Below are 16,006 nucleotides of genomic sequence, written 5' to 3'. Positions count from 1 at the left end.
AAAGTGACCAGTGAACAAAACCTGCATCATGACTAGAACTGCTTTTTGCAACCAGTAGCAGTGACTCTCCTAATCTTGTTCTGCGTTACAATGAATAGTCTTCATATTTTAATGACAAACCTCAGATTCTTTTTTTTCCCCTTTAAGATTCTAAAGCCAGATTCCAATGTGTTCAAAACTTGTTTTAGCAGTGCCTGTTGAACTTACATGTTATGGGACTGCATTTAATCATATGCAAATCACACACACAGTTTATCTGATTTACTAACAGTGACCTCTTCCTCTGTTCACCCTTATCATTACAGCAATCCTTATGTTTCTCAATAGCCATGTACATACATCCCAGGGGGAGGCCACCAGGGCAGGTAAGGAGTGTGTGCCCAGGGATGAAGCAGGCAGAAGCAAGATACTGGCAGATTTTTGCAATGCTTTAGGGGAAAATGCGATTTTTCTTTAATTTTACTTTCAAGACTGAACCAGAAGCTAGAAAAAAACCACATACAAACTCCAACCAACTAAAAAAAAAAAAACAAACCAAAAAACCTACAAAAAATCCTCCAACCCAAGAAAATTATTTCAATAGAAGAAAAACAGTCAAAACACTTGTTCCTAAAATATATTGAACTCACTGAACCAGAAAGCAATCACTAAAGTGTCATTCAAAATGAAGAACAAAGTAATTGCTTCAATCTTCTACTTCTAAGTCCCAGTCCTAGAATATTATATATTGGTAATTTGCAGGCAAAAAATAAATACAGATATGCACATTCAAGATCAACTCTTTAAAATGTTAATTTTGCTCATTTCTGTAATGGCTTTCTATATTTTCTGGATGTGAATCCAGAACAGAATTAACTATAAATCAAGCCAGAAGTAACCAGTAAGATGAAGAAGCCAAAAGCAGTCCTCACCAGACTGTACATGCAATTACATTAACAGAGGAATAAGGAATGTCACCTTTAAAAGGTGACAGTAACACCCTAAGCAGCTACTTCCATCATTAAGCTTCCAATTCATATCCCTGTAAAGGAAAGTAATTTTATATCATTTTCCTCAACCATTACTGCATTCCAAGCAGCTCTACCTACCCCTCACAGAAAATAGCCTATAAAGGACAGACAATAGCTTGCAACATAAAAGCACTTTAACTGTAAGAGCACCAAATTTGAGAATATTAAATAGGCAAGAAATGAAAATGCAAACAATTTATACAAAAATTAATAAAAGTAATATCTGTCATTGAGATCTCTTATATGACCTTAAGGCACTCTACATTTATTAATAAAGCTGTGCCTCTTTTAATTTCATACTTGTGCCCTCTCGTGACTTACAGATACAGAAATTCTGAAAGAAATCAGCTCTGGTAAAGAACTGCATTGTTAAAAAAAGTCTTCCCAACTCTCACTTGTGTCTTTCACTCAGATTCTGAGTAAAGCCAATCTGACAGGCTGACTACTCTGAAAGAAAAATCAAACAAATTACTTAAGTCAATCAGAAACCTGCCAGTCCTGTTGGTTTCCTGTTCATTTGTTTTCCCCAATGAAAATATATGCATCTGCTTTCTTATTAGCTGAAATACACAATAGAGGTACTTTTAATTTAAGAATAATACATCTTTGTTAATGTGTTCTCTATTAAAGCAGCAGAAGAAACAGAAAAGGGAAGCATCCAAATACAGGCAAAACATCAGTAATCCATGAGTATTGGGCTACTTACAGTGGAACATCCATTATTTTTAATGTGGTTACTTGGAATGTAATCATAGTCAATGATTTTAGGAAATTATCTAAATGCATCAGTATCATTCTTTGCCTAGCAATTCATTTAATCCAAATGTGGGGTCAGAGCCACACCAGACACAATAAAGCAGCATCTTTAAAAAAAACCCAAAACACATGACCAAAGTCAAACTTAGTTTTATTTTTCACATTTATTTACATATACAGAAGCTTTTGTGTTAAAAAACTTGAAAACCAAATAATCTGTACATATAATACAGCAATTTAAGTCTTCATGAATAGAATCTTAAATTTTCAAGTCAATTTAAAAAAATCATTATATTAAATAAACCAGTATTAAAATCCAAAAAATTGGGATGAGGATGAAGAGGAAAATAATGACCACAAAACATTTGCATTCTGCCCTTCACATGTATCATTTATGCTTATTGAGCATTTGTTCTCAGTGTAACTTGAAAAACCTCCAAATTCTGAGTTTCTTTCACTTGTCTGAAATAACTCCAATAAGGTCTGCAGTGATGAGCTACAAGCACTTCTCTTCTCTTCAGGAACAGACAGCCCATCTGAAATCTTTGCACATAACTCCATATTCCGTGTCCGGGTTTCTCTTTTATTCTTTCTCAAATTAAGCTTCACTTTTCTGTGCAGCTTTCCAGACGGTGAACTGTGGGCAGTGCTGGCAGCTGATGCATTAAGTTCTTTGTTTACAGCAGTATCAGATACCTCAGCCTCCAGAACGACATTGTGCTGCATTTGTTGATGATTATCACATAAATCGTGATGTTTCTTGACAAATGTAGGATTGGCATCTGTTTTTTTCAAACACTTTGCTGGTAGAACTACTGAATTATTTAATTTTCTTTTCTGCTGCAGTAAGTTTCTGTCTTTTTCACTAAAATCTATAACTTGGGTATGAGAATATAAAGCATCCATTCCTTCCTGAAAACACTGCACATTTTTTTTACTTACATCTAGTTCCATTATTTCCTTGCTGAACAGCTCAGAAGCTCGAGACAAGCCCTCTGTGTACACTTTGTCAGTTTTCTGAAGGGGTGGTTGTATGGAATTTGATGACACAACAGTCTCTTGTAACTTCACAGCACAGGAGTGATCAGTCTTAATATTTCCATTATTAATTCTGAACTTACTTTTTAGTTCTGAACGCTGTGATAGGTGACAATAAAGAACTGAACAGACAGATGCAGAAACAGGGGTAGGTATTGACACAGAATTTGGTCGTACTTCTGCAGGCTGGTGATCCAGTTTGAGAGCCTGCATTGCAGTATCCTTCCAGGAGTAAGTTTTCAAAGCAATGCGTTGCTTTTTCAGTTGTTCTTTCAGCTCATCTGGTCTGGTTATCCTTCCAATAATAGGAGAAAAATATCCTGTGCTACATTTTGTCCTACAATGAAATTGTTTAAAAATATTAACAAACATAAAAAGCCCCACGGAACGTAACTCCATATGCCACGAGTCTAGAAAAGCAACTGAACTGACAAAGGAGCTTTTTTTGAGTCCTCAAGGAAAGATATGTTTAGAGTAGCAACACACTATTTCTACAGGACCAAAGTGCCTTATAGTTTTGATGTTTTCTTACTGATTTCTACAGCTCATGATATTTTAAAAACACAGAAAGCAGTCTAGTATTTCATAAAATCTCAATTTAGAGTGGCATTAGGAACAAAATAAATTAATTACTATAATGCAATGACTATAAATACTTACAAATATTCTATGATATTTACACACAAAATTAACATGATCTTCTTGACAAGATTTCAAGCCTAACAACTCTGAGTATTTTGAAACCACGAAAGAAATAAAGGCTTGCATTCATTAGTCTATCAGTTGTTTGATTCTATTTCCATTTCCTTTGATTTCATTAAGAATATCTTTATTTCTTCATCACTTGCCTTTTTTTTGTAAATAAACAAGGAAGTGATTCCTTATCTCCTGACTCATTTGCAAAAAAATCAGAGCAACCTTGAATAATGTTCCTGCTTTACATAACAAAGACCCTGGTGCCTACAGTCCGAGATACCAAACAAGCCTTTCTTGCCTCTCAAGCTCTTGAGCACAAAGAAAGGAATATTTGCTTCCTCTGTCCTGCACAGGCAGCACAGATGCAAAGAGGTTTAGAGTACAGGTAGAAGTTCTTCCACAGGTAAGGAGACCAGATTGATTAATTTGCTGTCCTTAGACTACTAAGTATGACAGAAATCATTCAGAACAAGATGTCCAGACATAGACATTGCTCTCTTTCTTTTAGCAATATTTCAGTGCAGTAGATTTTGTGTTAAGAGGAGCTGAAGATAAGTAGGACAACTTGTGGCAACTTTCAGTCTCAACTTTCTCTAATGTCATCTGCACTTTTGATTTTTTTTTTCCCAAGTTCTGCTTTACAGAACTGATTTGCCACATACAACCTCACAGATATTGTCCATTATTTATTTCAGCCTTAAAAACATGAATTAATCCTCTTCTATTCAGATCAGGAATTTCAAAACTATGTTCAATGTCCTGACTCATAGAGTCTTTAGAATTTACAACATGTAACTCACCTTTTTATTTTTCCTGTATCATCATCTTTGTATGCAACAAACTCATTAACTAACTTTGAGATTATATCATCAACAACTTTATAATGTGTGCTTTGTGCAAAATTTTGGTGCCGCTCACTTTCAAGATGCTGCAATAAAGAAAAAACATTAAATAAATCTAATATTACAGATATGAATACACAAGTCAACAGCAAAACAAGGAGCCAAGTAAATATCATTAATTTACTACCAGCATCACTAAGACATGAATTACTATTACCTACAACTGATAGGTACTATCAGATAGGTATCTGATCTATATCTCTGATAGTTACTATCAGAGATATGTTAGAAGCAGCAATTAACTAAAACCTAGGAAAAAATACTAATTTGCTGGTTATTCAGAAAAATACTTTAAAACAAAAAAATACAGAGAAACCTTTGGTGATACCACATTAAAGAGATACTATGGTATCAAAGCATATATTTGACACTTCACATACTGTTTGGAGATCTTCATATTTCTTCCCACAACATTCACAATATCCTCTCTTTTTTTTGTCCTTCTGAGGAAACTGAGCAGGCATTCCACAGTCCTTGTCACTGTTTATTTTGTTTCTGTTAAGAGAATATTAGTAAATTTTAAACATGGAACTGAGTGCTCAACTTGCTCTTCAGAGTTATGTTCATTCTTACTCACTTAAAAAAACAGCCCCAAAGCAAATCTTTATTTCCCCTTAAACTATTTACCTTATTTCAGTCAATGCTCAAAAAAAAAAAACCCAACCTGAAGAGTTATGCATAGATTTAAAATGAAACAACAAAACCCAGAAACATTTACTGCAAGAAGACAGGCAGACCCATTGAAATTATATGTAAGCTTAGAACATCCAGGTTAGTGTAGACGTACTACTATCATTGACTAAGATTAAATAATACAAAATTGCTAAACAAATAAAAATCAAAGGACATTTAGAAGTCTCTGTGCACAGATGATAAAACCCAAACTAGAAACAGCAAAAAAAAAAAAACCAATTAACACCCACTGTTGGTTGCATATAATTTTGAATATGCTGACCAAATGCCGTTTTGTCCCGTTTTTCTAGGTAAAGGCTAAGCGGGAATGCAAAAAAATGAACCTAAAGTTCTTCCTGGACATTAAAACTTAAAGAGGTTTTCAACAGCTTCTCCACCATCTTCAGAATGCTCATCTGGGAAGAGCAACTGCTTGCTACAATCCACTATTAAACCACCTACAGTTGATATGCCAGCAGTAAAGCAAAATCATCAATCTCTACTTCCTTTTGACTTTGAAGGAATAATTCCATCTCCTCATTTAGCCAAAAATCACTGACAGATTTTACCAAGTATCTGCACAGATGTAAGCTCAGACTTTACATCTAAAAACCTGTCTTGAAAAATCACTAGCTTACAAAACAATAGCAATGTACTGTTAACACCCTGCCCCAGCATTTCTTGGGTTCCCCAGGACAGGGCACTCTAATGTGTGCTATAACTGTTACACCAGCCTCCACACCTTCCCTCTGGAAAACCACAAACCTCACAGAGAACCAGTAAAGTGGGATAGAAGCAACAGATGGATCATCTGAAGACTGAGTAAATCTGCAGGCCTTGCCCAGTGCAGAAGCAAGTAGAACAACTTCACTTCAACAAGTTTTTCTCCCAGTTAAACACAAAACAAGTGATTTATTCCCCTCTCTCTCTGCCCCCCAAAACTGACATTGGTCACATTCACTTGCTGAGTATGAAACATTTATTTTCCCACCCAAAACATCTCTTAGGTATGTGCCCATGTGAAATACTAATTAGGAATATGTATTCAAACATAAATCCTGAAGTTTTTAATCTATCCTATTCCTTAATCCATCTAAACAAAAACTGCCTTTTTGGTTTTTTAACGCTTTAAAAAGAATGGGCCTTTCCAACATCCTCTGAAGAAACACAATCATAAATTGCCTTATTAATACAGCAGTAACCCCTTAATCCCTGCAATATATGTTTTTTACCTTTTCACTGCAATTTAAAAAAAGAAAAAAAGAAAAAAAAAAAAGAAAAAAAAAAAAAGAAAAAAAAAAGAAAAAAAAAAAGCTTCATGGCAGTATCAGCTGAAACCTCCAGCACTGTATTATGGTCAAGACTGTACAGAACTGTGGAGAAGCCATTCATAAAGAAACAGGTATCACAGCTAAATAAGTCTTCAGCCTCAAAGACAGGAAAGTAGCAACTTACTAAATACAGTAAGTTCCACAAATAGCAAAGCTACCCTCCACCTAAATATATTTAGTCTCTCACATAAATTAGTTTTTAGTAGTCAATGAAAAAAGCTAGGTAGAAAAAAAATTTAAAACCCCACTGATTCAAAAAAGACAGTTAATTTATACTCTTAAGTAGTTTCCAATCATGAAACTGATTTGCTGAAGTTCTAACTGCATCTGTAGTGCTCAAATCGAACCTGAATGCCAAAATGTATTACATAAACACTTGCTGTAAAGCCAGCTGCAATTCCACTGGACAGCTGGCATCCACTTTTTATCTTTGAAGAGTTGAAGCAGTATTAGCAGTCTAATTTCTATAAATTATTAACAATATACACTCTTTATCAACAATGGCTAGGCACTGTAATTGAATATCACTGCTTTCAAAAGTTCAACTACTTATTTCAGCACTACATGGACAAATACAAAAGAAGTCTTAAAAACGCCATTTTCTGTGAAATACTTACTGAACAGCATCCAAGATGAGGACAAAGAAGAAACCAGTAGCAGAAAGGAAAAAAATATCTTATGCTGACCCACAGTGAAAGGAGAAGGCCACATTTTTGGATGTATGCATCTGTATGCCCAAAAAAAGGACTAAAGACAGGATAAAGAGGGTACAGATAGACACCAACAGAGCAGTAGATAACATGGATGAGACATGGCTATAGTATTAAATAGCACAGAAAATTAGAAGTTGAGAAATTATTTTAGAATACAATTAGTCATGGAATAATTCAGAGACCAACTCTCTCCTCTACCCACACCTCAATAAATAAAATTTTCAACAAACCTTTCCTTAGACTGAGATTGCTTTTGACCAGGATACTTCTTATCCACCTCAAATGGACTATATGGCTTTGGAACACAATAGCTCAGAAATGGAAAACTCGGTAACTGCAGATAAAACGGTCGGTACTGGCTGTATTAACACAAGACAAGTGAGTGAGAACCATCAAAACGGAAAAAGGGCCTAATTGCATACATTACTCCAGGTCCAAAATCTTGAAAAAGTGTTTCTCCTTTACATATGACACACACAGAATGCTAGACAGATAAATATCTTAAAATAAATCATTAATTTCTTCCTTGATACTTTCCTTCATTTCCCATAGCTGTTTTACACATTCCTTGTGATATGACTTGTGTGCCTATTAATTGTTCTGAGTTGGGTAACCAATAAACCCAAGAACAATTCAGACAACAGTGCCTTTGTGCTCCTGAGAAGTAGCTACAGCAGTCTCCAACATCCAGTGCTATTCTTAAAAAAAAATACTCACTACTCATAATATAAAAACTTTTTCATTTTTTAGAAAAACAATATTCCTGTACATCACTGGACTTTTCAGAGATAACCAGAACTAGCAACCACACCAGTGATCTGAATAGGTTAAGAATTTCCAAAATAGGACATGTCAAAAGTACACATACTGAATAATCAGTTGACTGAAATGCTGATGGCGGAGTTCAGTCTGATTTTTTCCCCACATTACTATTATAAGCAACACAGCCAAAACTACAAGAGCAAGTCTGGAAACTATAATACAACAGTGAAGCATCACTTCTGCTTCTGAACTGTTACCTTTGTTGCACAAACATTAAAAAACATTATGTTACATAAATATTTAGAATAAATATTTCAAGTGTTTTCACTACACTGTGAAATTCATATATATTTAGAAGTGAATTTCTTATCCTTACAACTCTGTTGGGTCCAGTTCTCCCCACTATCCCCATGTCCCTCATACCTATTGCACCAACTCACAGTGTACAACCAGGTATAGATCTCTTGCTTAAGGATCAGAAAAAGTGTCAGAGAAATCATGTCAAAGAGTTTAGTGCTTATAAACAACACCATAACTCAGAAGTTAATTAGGAATTTAAAGGTGCAAATTATGCTGTGCAGAACCAAACTTTTTTATGATTCACTGCTCTCTCAACTTCTGGCTAACTGGCATTTTCTTACACAACAAAGACTGATTATAGGACCAGAAAGATGTGAAATTTTTCAAGGCTGAAAGTATCAAATCTCATGCTACTGTGGATACTGAAACCAGATTACGAGCTTATAATTTTTCCTTTTAAAAATAAATGATTGAACAGGAAATTAAATCTAGTTTCAGTTAATTATTTTAACTAACTACTTCACTTTCCTTACATCTAAAGAGTCTCAGCAGGCAATGAATGTAACTGAGTTGGAACTACAGGAGTGGAATTCAGTATGCAAAGTTTTAGACTACAAGATTTGGATCTAAGGAAAGATGTAAGTAAAGGTTCATGATTCCTTTTCATTCCTTGGCAGGAAATAACAGGTAACTGCAGTTTGTAGGTCATAAGAATGGGTTCTTTGGGTTAACTTGCCACTTCCTTTACCTACTGCAAACATTCCCTACTATACTTCTTCAATTTCATTTGGTGGCTAAAAACATTTGTATTTCATTTTAAGAGGGCATTACACTTGACATCTGAAGTCAGAAAGCTGAAAGGAATTGAGATTTAAGGACACACTTCCTCAAGTAATCCTGATTTACTCAGTTTGAGAATCACATTACTAAATGCATGAAGAGAACACTTACCGACTCCTATCTTCTACCCTGATAAATGGACTTTTCAGTCTACCTGCTCAAAGGGAGAGAAAAGGAAATCAATAGAAAAATACTTTTCATCATTTTCAAGTTGCTCCAGTAGCTTAATAAATAATCAGGCTTTATTTTAGAACTCATTATGTACAGGTTTTGACAAATTCTTGATTTCCACAAAGTTTCTCTACATGCTTCTCTTGGACATACAAATTGAAGTACAGCACTACATTTGACCACAGGAGAACTGTAGCACATTTTTAAGCATTCAGAAAATAAATCAAGCCAGAAACCTCTACAATTATTGAAGTACTTACTTTTTGACTTTTGAGCAGTAACATGTTTTCCCTATTGAAAAAAGAGAGATGGTATAAAATCCCTGTGAGTATTATTCTGCACTGTACTTGAAGTTTTACCTGTAGATAATTTAAGTTATCAGAGTCTCCCTATGTTAATCATGACTTCATACATTCATTATGAATTTTCAGGAAACTAAGCTCATTAGTACTTTGAAAAAAGGCAACATGTTTCCTAAAGAACTATTGCTTTCTACACTGAAAGAAGTACCCTCCTTAAGATGCCTCAATTTAATTTTTCAAAAAAACAAAGAAACCCAGAAAGGTAAATTTATACACTTACTTTCACCACCCTGAAAATACCTTGCCATGGTTGAAAGTTCAGTCTTTAACACAGACAACATTTTTACAACATTTTGTAAATCCTAATTAACTGCAAGCTGCAAAATGCCACCAAAACCTGTAGAACAGCAAGTATCTCCAAATAAAACAATTCTTTTCATTTGAATGGGTTTACACAGGCTGAATCTTTTAGTTTTTAGCAATGAAGACTAAAATTTAGAGGAATATTTTGTCTTCAGAAAACAGGGAAGTCTACATTCAAGCATCAGCTGTTAAATGTAATTGATTCTGGTAAAAGTACAAACCCATTTTATACTATTTGCAAAAACACCTCACCCGTTACCCATAAACACAGTGATGATTTGGCAGAGGATTTTATGTGGCCTCAAGAACAAGCCAATATGACATTCCAAAACAACGTAACACACACTGGATAAGTTTGGTTCCATTTCTTTTATTTATCTAGCTCCATGGCTAAACAAGACAATTGTGCGAATTACAAAGCAACTGCAGATGGAGCACACAAGAGCTACAAGCTTTAATGTCTCACTACATCACAGACTAAAAACTTGAGAATAGGGGATTTTTCACTTGCCAGCTCCACATATTTGGCAAATTAGCTTCAAGATACCTTATGCTCATTCTCTATTAAGAGTTGCAGATTCCTTATAGAGACAGCTTCTCCAGGATACATAACTATTACTTTTTTTAATGGCCCATGAAAATGAAAGAATTTCTAATCACTGTGTCCTGGGGAAAATTATACAAGGCAAGTTAGCTGCCATCTACATCATACTAAAACAACAATAAATTTTATTAATTACTTTTGAGGCAGGCAGAATGGAAATTTCAGACAGTTCTGTACATCTGACTCTTAGATATCCTTTGCAAGAGCACAGCTCTACACTATGAAATCAATCCTACTATTAAAGTTATTTTTAAATAATGTTGAAATATACAACATATACAGTATTATCAAAGATGGTTTTTAAATCAATTCACAAGACATACTAGTCTGTGAAAACCTGAAAATGAGCAATCCCTTACTAAAATAAAATCTACAAGCTTCACAGTAGGCAGTCCTCAGTACTTTAGTACTTAGTGTTTTCTCAGCTAATGAAACAAATGGAATTTTATGTAATGGCAAAGAGGTACTTACCACATCTTTAGAAGAACTGCCTGCTCTTTTGATTAGATAGAGCTCCCTTTTCTTTTGGTCAATGCAATTCTTCAGATCTGGCAAAAAGTGGGAGAATTATACTCAGTTGACTCAATTTTGTATGTTTGACATAACTTATATTATTTCAAATTCAACAAAAGAACTGTTGAATGAATACTACACATTGAAGTCAGGCTTCATCTAACAAAAATATTTACCATCAATATGAAGTATCTTCACTCCCCAACTCAAAGCATTGGATAGTATACTACCAGAGGGGATTAAGTCCTGCAAGCAATAAATGACATTAATAATCTTAAACAATACACAGTAATTACTTTAAATAATTCAAAATATAGCATGTAATATGAAAGCTGAGATTAAAACGCAGATGCTTTGCTTCTAGCCAAAAGAATACCAGTCTTCTAGACCCCTCTTCAGTCTCTCTATTACTGCACCTCACCATCAAAAGAATACATTTAACTTTCACAAAACCAAAACTGGTTTTAGTTGTCATATTTTATAGTATGATCTGAAGACTGAATATATACATTAACTTCATGAGCACCTCTCAAGTGCTAGTTATATTAGCAATCCTAAAAAATGTTACTACTTCTCCTAAGACACCAGACTCCTAGACTTTCAATTCTTCAGGAAGTACCCAGAAGACATACCTGACACTTCACTTAGAACAATCCCTCAACTTCTGCCTGAGTATTCCGTGACTGACTTCTCTCTAGAACTACTAAAACCACTTATGCTACTGCTTGTTTTCTAGAAAAACAACCACCAAGGTTCTGAAGCACAAGTTTGTTGATTATTTGGCTTACCTGTTCTTTGATTGCTTTTTCAACCAAGGACTTTCCTCTGCTCATACGTACCTACATTAAAACAGAAATACATTTGTAGCAAAGAGAGAATTTACATCGCTCTTAGCAAATACACATGTAAGCTATGAGGGTCTTCTTTTTTTCATTCTACTGCTAATTTTTCAATAACGTGCATCTTTCTCATAGGGTTATAGTTGATAAACTTTAAAAAATCCCAACAAGTAATAATTTTCAGCCAAAGAAGGCCACTGCAATGATAGTGCTGGAACAAAGCAGATGGTGGGAATAAGCAGCCAATGACACAGACACCAAAAGATGAGGTTACATCAGCTAGGCTTGTGAAAATTATAGTCATGAATACAATCACAGCTTCTGTCTTATTCCCTGCTTTTCAATCACCATTGCATTTCCTTTTTCTACTTTTTGCTGTTTATTCATAATGAGCTGCCTTTACCTATCCAGGTTGTTTGCAAAATGAGGTGACCTCACCCATGCAATACAAAGACCAGCTTGCAGCCTGTTCAAGTTTCTAAATAAGCACCATATATATATAGAACAGTTAATGATTTTCAACTGTATTTTGAAAGGACACAAGACTTGCCCATGTAAGAAACTTCACATAAACCTGCATAAATTCAGATACTAACTGTTGCAATTAATGTGATCCCCTAAGAAAGAGGTCAGAAAATTTTAATATTCATAATGCTCAATTTTAATGATCTCCTACTACTAACAGTGTTTCTGCATTAACAACATCAAATCAGCCAGTTTTTAATAGGCTGTGTTGCTAAAGAGACAGGAATCACCGGATGTCATCACATGCCTGATCCAGCTGTCAAACATGATATCAATGTTGTAAGTCAGGCATAGTAAATTAGAACATATTTTAGTGTATTCTTTTTATTTGCAAGAACGGATCCTTTTTAAAAGAAGGTCCGAAAAATATGCTGAATTAGTTTGAGCTAGTTAAGTTTAACAAGTTAGCCTGAATAAATTTAAAAGAATGTTTGCAAGAAAAACCCTTATTCACCCAAGGAACTGCTGCCACCTTTAGGAAAAAAAATAGAAGAAAAATTTTTAAGAGCATATCCCATGAATCACACCTGATTTGCAGCATTATTACTAAGAAACTTACTGTATCTACTATCTTAAATGAGCTTCCATCATGTCGATCTTTTCGGTTGCTAGGATGAGGTGAACCATTTCCTCCATTAGATGCAGATTCTGGACTAGGAACAGGAGAAATCTGGCCAAGAGTTGGTGCAAATTTTGCCTCCTTTTTATTAGTCACCAGATAGTTGATATCTTTACTAAGAAAACTCTCCACTCTCTAAATATAAAGACATAAACTAAGTAATTATTTCAGGACAATAGATCAGTAACTCAATTTTACATGAAATCTTTTAAAGGAAAGCGATAAAATTTCTAAAACAATTAAGTTTAAACACACTGAGTTAACAAGAAAATATTTTCTAAATATCTGGATGACAATGACAATTAAGTTGTACTAGTATCTTACCAGCCACAAATTCTAATTTCAATTTCTTAATTTTGTAATCATCATTAAAAGAGCTTTGCTTTGTTATGATTGTTACAATTTTTTACTACCTACCTGTAATACGTTCCAATTACAAGAATGCAAACACTGCATTAAGGAATAACATTAATTCAAGGAAATTACTCTAATTTTAGGTAACAGGAATTACACAGAAGTGTTCAGCTAAACATACAGGCAGGTATTTGCAAATGTAATTTACAGTCTGCAAGAAGCTATAAATTTACTGAGTTTAGAACCAGCAGAAAAAATAAAATTTCAGGATAGCTACCATGTTTCACACCTACAGTTTTCATAATATTTCTCCAAAAAGTAAAGTCTTAAGTAGATTCATATTCTTATACTCAGCAATATAAAAATGCCATCATTCTGAGTTCACTCTTCAATTTTGCTCCTTCAGTCTCTTTCATTGCCAACTTCAGTTTTGCTATCTGCCTTGTTATTTCATGTCAGATTGTATAGTTTGAGGTATTTTCCTCTTTTCCACTAATCAGTGTGGAAAGAACAAATCACACAACTTGAAACTGTGCCTTTCAATTCTGTTTGTGCATCTTTTACAGAACCAGGATATACAGAGAGAGGCATTGCTAAGTGCCCTCCACACAAGCATCCTGTACTTGCTTGTATCAGAGTTCCTTCCATATAGAAAGGAGAATTAGTAAAAAAATTAGTAAGATGCTTATAAAACTTATTGTTTAAGTAAGAGTATTCAAAAACACTCACTAAGATACTCTGTGCAGAATGCTTTTAGTGAAGTTTCTGACTTACAGAAAACAGACACAAAACTCTTCCTTTAATCTCTTCCAGGTTCAGCTAAGCACTGTTAGTTGCAACATGTAAACATGTCAATATAGTCAGAAGCAGCAGAAGAAAAATCGCCTCAAACAATGAAACCTAGTAAATTTGGATTAAAATTTAAGCCAGGTGAATAATCAACTGAAAATAAAACTTCCTAATAAAAACTTTTGTTCCAATCAGGAAAGCAGCTTCTCTTGAAAACCCACAGAATAATTTGTTGATAAGCTCATTATTTGGACTAAAGTTTAAGACAAACATAGAAAAATAAGACCCTATCTCAGATAACTACAAATAACATTAAAATGCAGTTACAAAGAACACAAAAAAGGCATTCCACATGTGCACATTTCCTTCTAGGATCATACATGACTCTTATTAACTTACCCCTCCCAGCTCTTTGAGGTCCTTTCCTAACTTTTCAGAGATCACATTTGATGGGATATCGAGGTAAAACACCTTCCCAGTGAGCGGCTTAAATTTTAGTTTCTCTGGCTTTTCTGTGTCTTTTTTCACATTCTTCAGGGAAGATCTTATCTTTTCTGTTTTTGCTTGTATTCCATCTGCTGAGGAAAGCAGAAAAAAAAAAAAAAAAAAAAAAAAAAACAGAAAAACAGGCAATTTAAACAGAATTGGATGTTGGTTTTATTTTTGAAAGGGAAAATTCCTAAATTAAGGAAATGGATGGAGCAAGCTTCCATAGAAAGGCTTGGGCTGGAATGGACCTTAGAGATCATCTAGTTTCAACCTCCCTGCCATAAGCAGGGACACCTTTCACTAGATCACGTTGCTCAAAGCACAGTTCCACATATTGGCTTTACATTGGTTGTTCTTCCTCACTGACTTACTCCTAGCTGCTTCTCTTTTGGAGCTCAAGACAATGAGAGCTGCCACAGGAAGTGAGCAGGCCTCTTCTGGAGACAAAAAGGCAAAATGCAAAACAGTCCCTCTGTTGAAAGTATTCCTTCCCTCCCTGAAACAGTCCCAGGTAGGATAGAGAGCAGAACCACTACTCATGCTGCAAAATCCTCTAAGGTATATGAGCACACTAAAAAACGCAGGAACAGCAGTCAGTTTTGTACGGTGTGGAAGACAAAAAACCCTAGAGAAATAAGAAAATTAAGAGATATAGGTTGGTGCAACTGATCCAGAATCTGAACAGAAAGGATGGATGATAAGCAAGTGTGCAAGGACAATTCCGTAGATGATCAGGGATAAAATACAGTGTAAAACTCACCACACACATGCCAGGGCCGTTTAGAAATTAACTGGAATTAATATTGGAGCACGCAGATTAAACGGCTCAGGGATAATCAGAAGTTTGGAGCGCATTAGCAAAACTACAACAGCAATGAAGAGTTCTCTTCATTGCTATGGGGGTGCGTTCTCACCCCCTGGGCCTAAGGAGCCCTTCACACAAGTTCCAGCGATGCCAGCCCGGGGGGAGCAGCGGCCCGGCCATTTCCCACACACCAGGAACACGCTTTTACGCGTAACTCCCCAGGGCACACCAGGGCCCTTCCAGCCGCCCCCGCCCGCAGCGCCGGCCCAAGCGCGGCCCGAGGCGGCTGCGGCGCCTCACAGCCCCGGCCGGGATGGCGGCCCCGGCTAAGCCAGGCCTGCCGGCGGCAGCTCCCCGCAGCCCCCCGCCGCTTACGGGGACGCGCTCCTTTGTCGGCGGCCTCGGCAGCGCTCGGCTTCATCTTCCCGCGGAGTCACATCGCGCCCCGCCGGCTCGGCACCGCCGCTCCGCTCGGCTCGGCTCGGCTCGGCACCGCCGCTCCGCTCCGCGCCGCCTTCCCGCCTGCGCCGCGGCGGCCCCGGCGCCCTCACCAACCGCCCGCGCGGCCGGCCCCGCCCGCCCCGGGGCGGGGGAAGGCGGGCAGGGGAAGGAA

The 16,006-nt window shown here is 36.2% G+C and overlaps 1 protein-coding gene across 1 annotated transcript; it reads right to left on the bottom strand.

Annotated features, from left to right (window-relative positions):
• Positions 1-1,900: 1,900 nt before the first annotated feature.
• Positions 1,901-15,917, bottom strand: DBF4 (DBF4-CDC7 kinase regulatory subunit). The gene is given in 14 exon segments (XM_085566374.1): positions 1,901-3,141; positions 4,301-4,428; positions 4,783-4,897; positions 7,023-7,076; positions 7,078-7,152; positions 7,349-7,477; positions 9,132-9,177; positions 9,452-9,482; positions 10,932-11,008; positions 11,150-11,219; positions 11,762-11,812; positions 12,897-13,091; positions 14,499-14,677; positions 15,769-15,917. Coding segments are annotated over 14 exon segments (2,262 nt in total). The 5' UTR covers positions 15,815-15,917; the 3' UTR covers positions 1,901-2,075.
• Positions 15,918-16,006: the final 89 nt, after the last annotated feature.

The sequence above is a fragment of the Lonchura striata genome, chromosome 2 (genome assembly GCF_050655825.1).
Source record: "Lonchura striata isolate lonStrDom1 chromosome 2, ASM5065582v1, whole genome shotgun sequence".
Classification (NCBI taxonomy): Eukaryota; Metazoa; Chordata; class Aves; order Passeriformes; family Estrildidae; genus Lonchura; species Lonchura striata.
Note: the sequence above shows the minus strand (reverse complement) of the source record. Positions and strands in the feature narration are given on the sequence as shown.